Raw genomic sequence first — 1,191 nt, 5'->3', positions numbered from 1 at the left:
AGGTCCAAGCGCCAGGGTCCTCGGTGGAGTGGGGTGGCGTGGGGCGGAGGAGCCGCTGCGGCAGCCCTGGGCCGCTCCTGGGTGGCATCTGCAGGGCGGGGCCGCAGTGAGCCTGAGCATGGTGGCCCTCGCCTGGCACAGGAAGTGGCTGTGAGAACGCTGAAGCAGACCTCGGTCGTGCAGGAGAACGGGGAGGAGGAGGAAGAGGAGGAGGAGGAGGCTGAGTTCGGCGAGGAAGATCTTTTCCACCAACAGGTAGCCCTGCGCCCGGGCAGGGGGTGTGCAAAGCCAGCCCCGTCCCGATGTCGCACAGCCCCAACACCCGTCAGCGCATGGCCTGCAGGCGAGCTTGCACGGCTTTGGGGAAGGTGGAGGCAGGACTCTTGCTGTGTTCAAAGCACGCAGAGCAATCCCCGACTTCCAGACCGAGAGTGTGGGAGGCGTGTGTGGCTCAGACCCGGGCCGGAGGGATGGGAGGAGCCGCAGTGAGCCCTGCTGTGTGGGACACCGAGCCTCCAGGCTCCGCCTGACCCAGCCACCTTCTTCTCCCCTCCTTCCTTCCAGGGCGACCCTCGGACAGCGGCAAGGGGCTGCCGCCTGATGTGACCCCGTACGCCCTCGCGCGCTCCCGCAGACCCCGGGACTGTTTTGCTATCATGACTGTCATTAGTTCTGGACACATTTCTAGTTGGTTTTTAAGCAAACCACCAGCGCATGGCGGGGTCTCCGCAGTACTTCCCCGTCGGTGGTGTCCCTGGACCATCCCTCCGTCTCCCCTTCTCTGCTGCCCAGACTTTCTGTCCCACACCCCGCTCCAATTTGCCCTTAGGTTGAATGTGAGGCCCAGGGCCGGGCACCTGGAGGCCAAGAGGTCGGGGGCTGCCACCGGGGAGTCGCGGGGATTCCATAGTGGGGGTGGGTGTTCTTTTTAAAGCTTTCTCAGAACCCAGGTTCCAGCGTGGTGAGGGGGTGTTGAGGGCACCGGCTGTCAGCACTGGGTGGCACCTGGCGATCAAGAGTGGTTGGAGCAGCAGGGAGCGGCCTGGGCCTGGACGCCTGTGGCGACCCCGGTCCTGATGGGCAGGCGGCCGCCTTTTCTGGGCCTCGGTCCTAGAGCTGCTTCCACAGATCTTGCCCTGAGCCTGCAGGACCCATGGGCAGGAGCGGGGGGAGCCTGGGGAACGGGGACCC

At 65.5% G+C, this 1,191-nt stretch overlaps 1 protein-coding gene across 1 annotated transcript in view; it reads left to right on the top strand.

Annotated features, from left to right (window-relative positions):
• Lmnb2 (lamin B2) overlaps nt 1–1,191 on the top strand; it is a gene marked incomplete in the record, with an annotated part of 25,332 nt that overhangs the window by 22,741 nt on the left and 1,400 nt on the right. The window contains 2 exon segments of the mRNA XM_013505227.1: nt 142–255; nt 565–1,191. Coding sequence (XP_013360681.1) covers nt 142–255; nt 565–606 — 156 coding nt within the window.

Source organism: Chinchilla lanigera, unplaced genomic scaffold (assembly GCF_000276665.1).
Source record: "Chinchilla lanigera isolate Chin_1 unplaced genomic scaffold, ChiLan1.0 scaffold00094, whole genome shotgun sequence".
NCBI lineage: Eukaryota > Metazoa > Chordata > Mammalia > Rodentia > Chinchillidae > Chinchilla > Chinchilla lanigera.
Note: the sequence above shows the minus strand (reverse complement) of the source record. Positions and strands in the feature narration are given on the sequence as shown.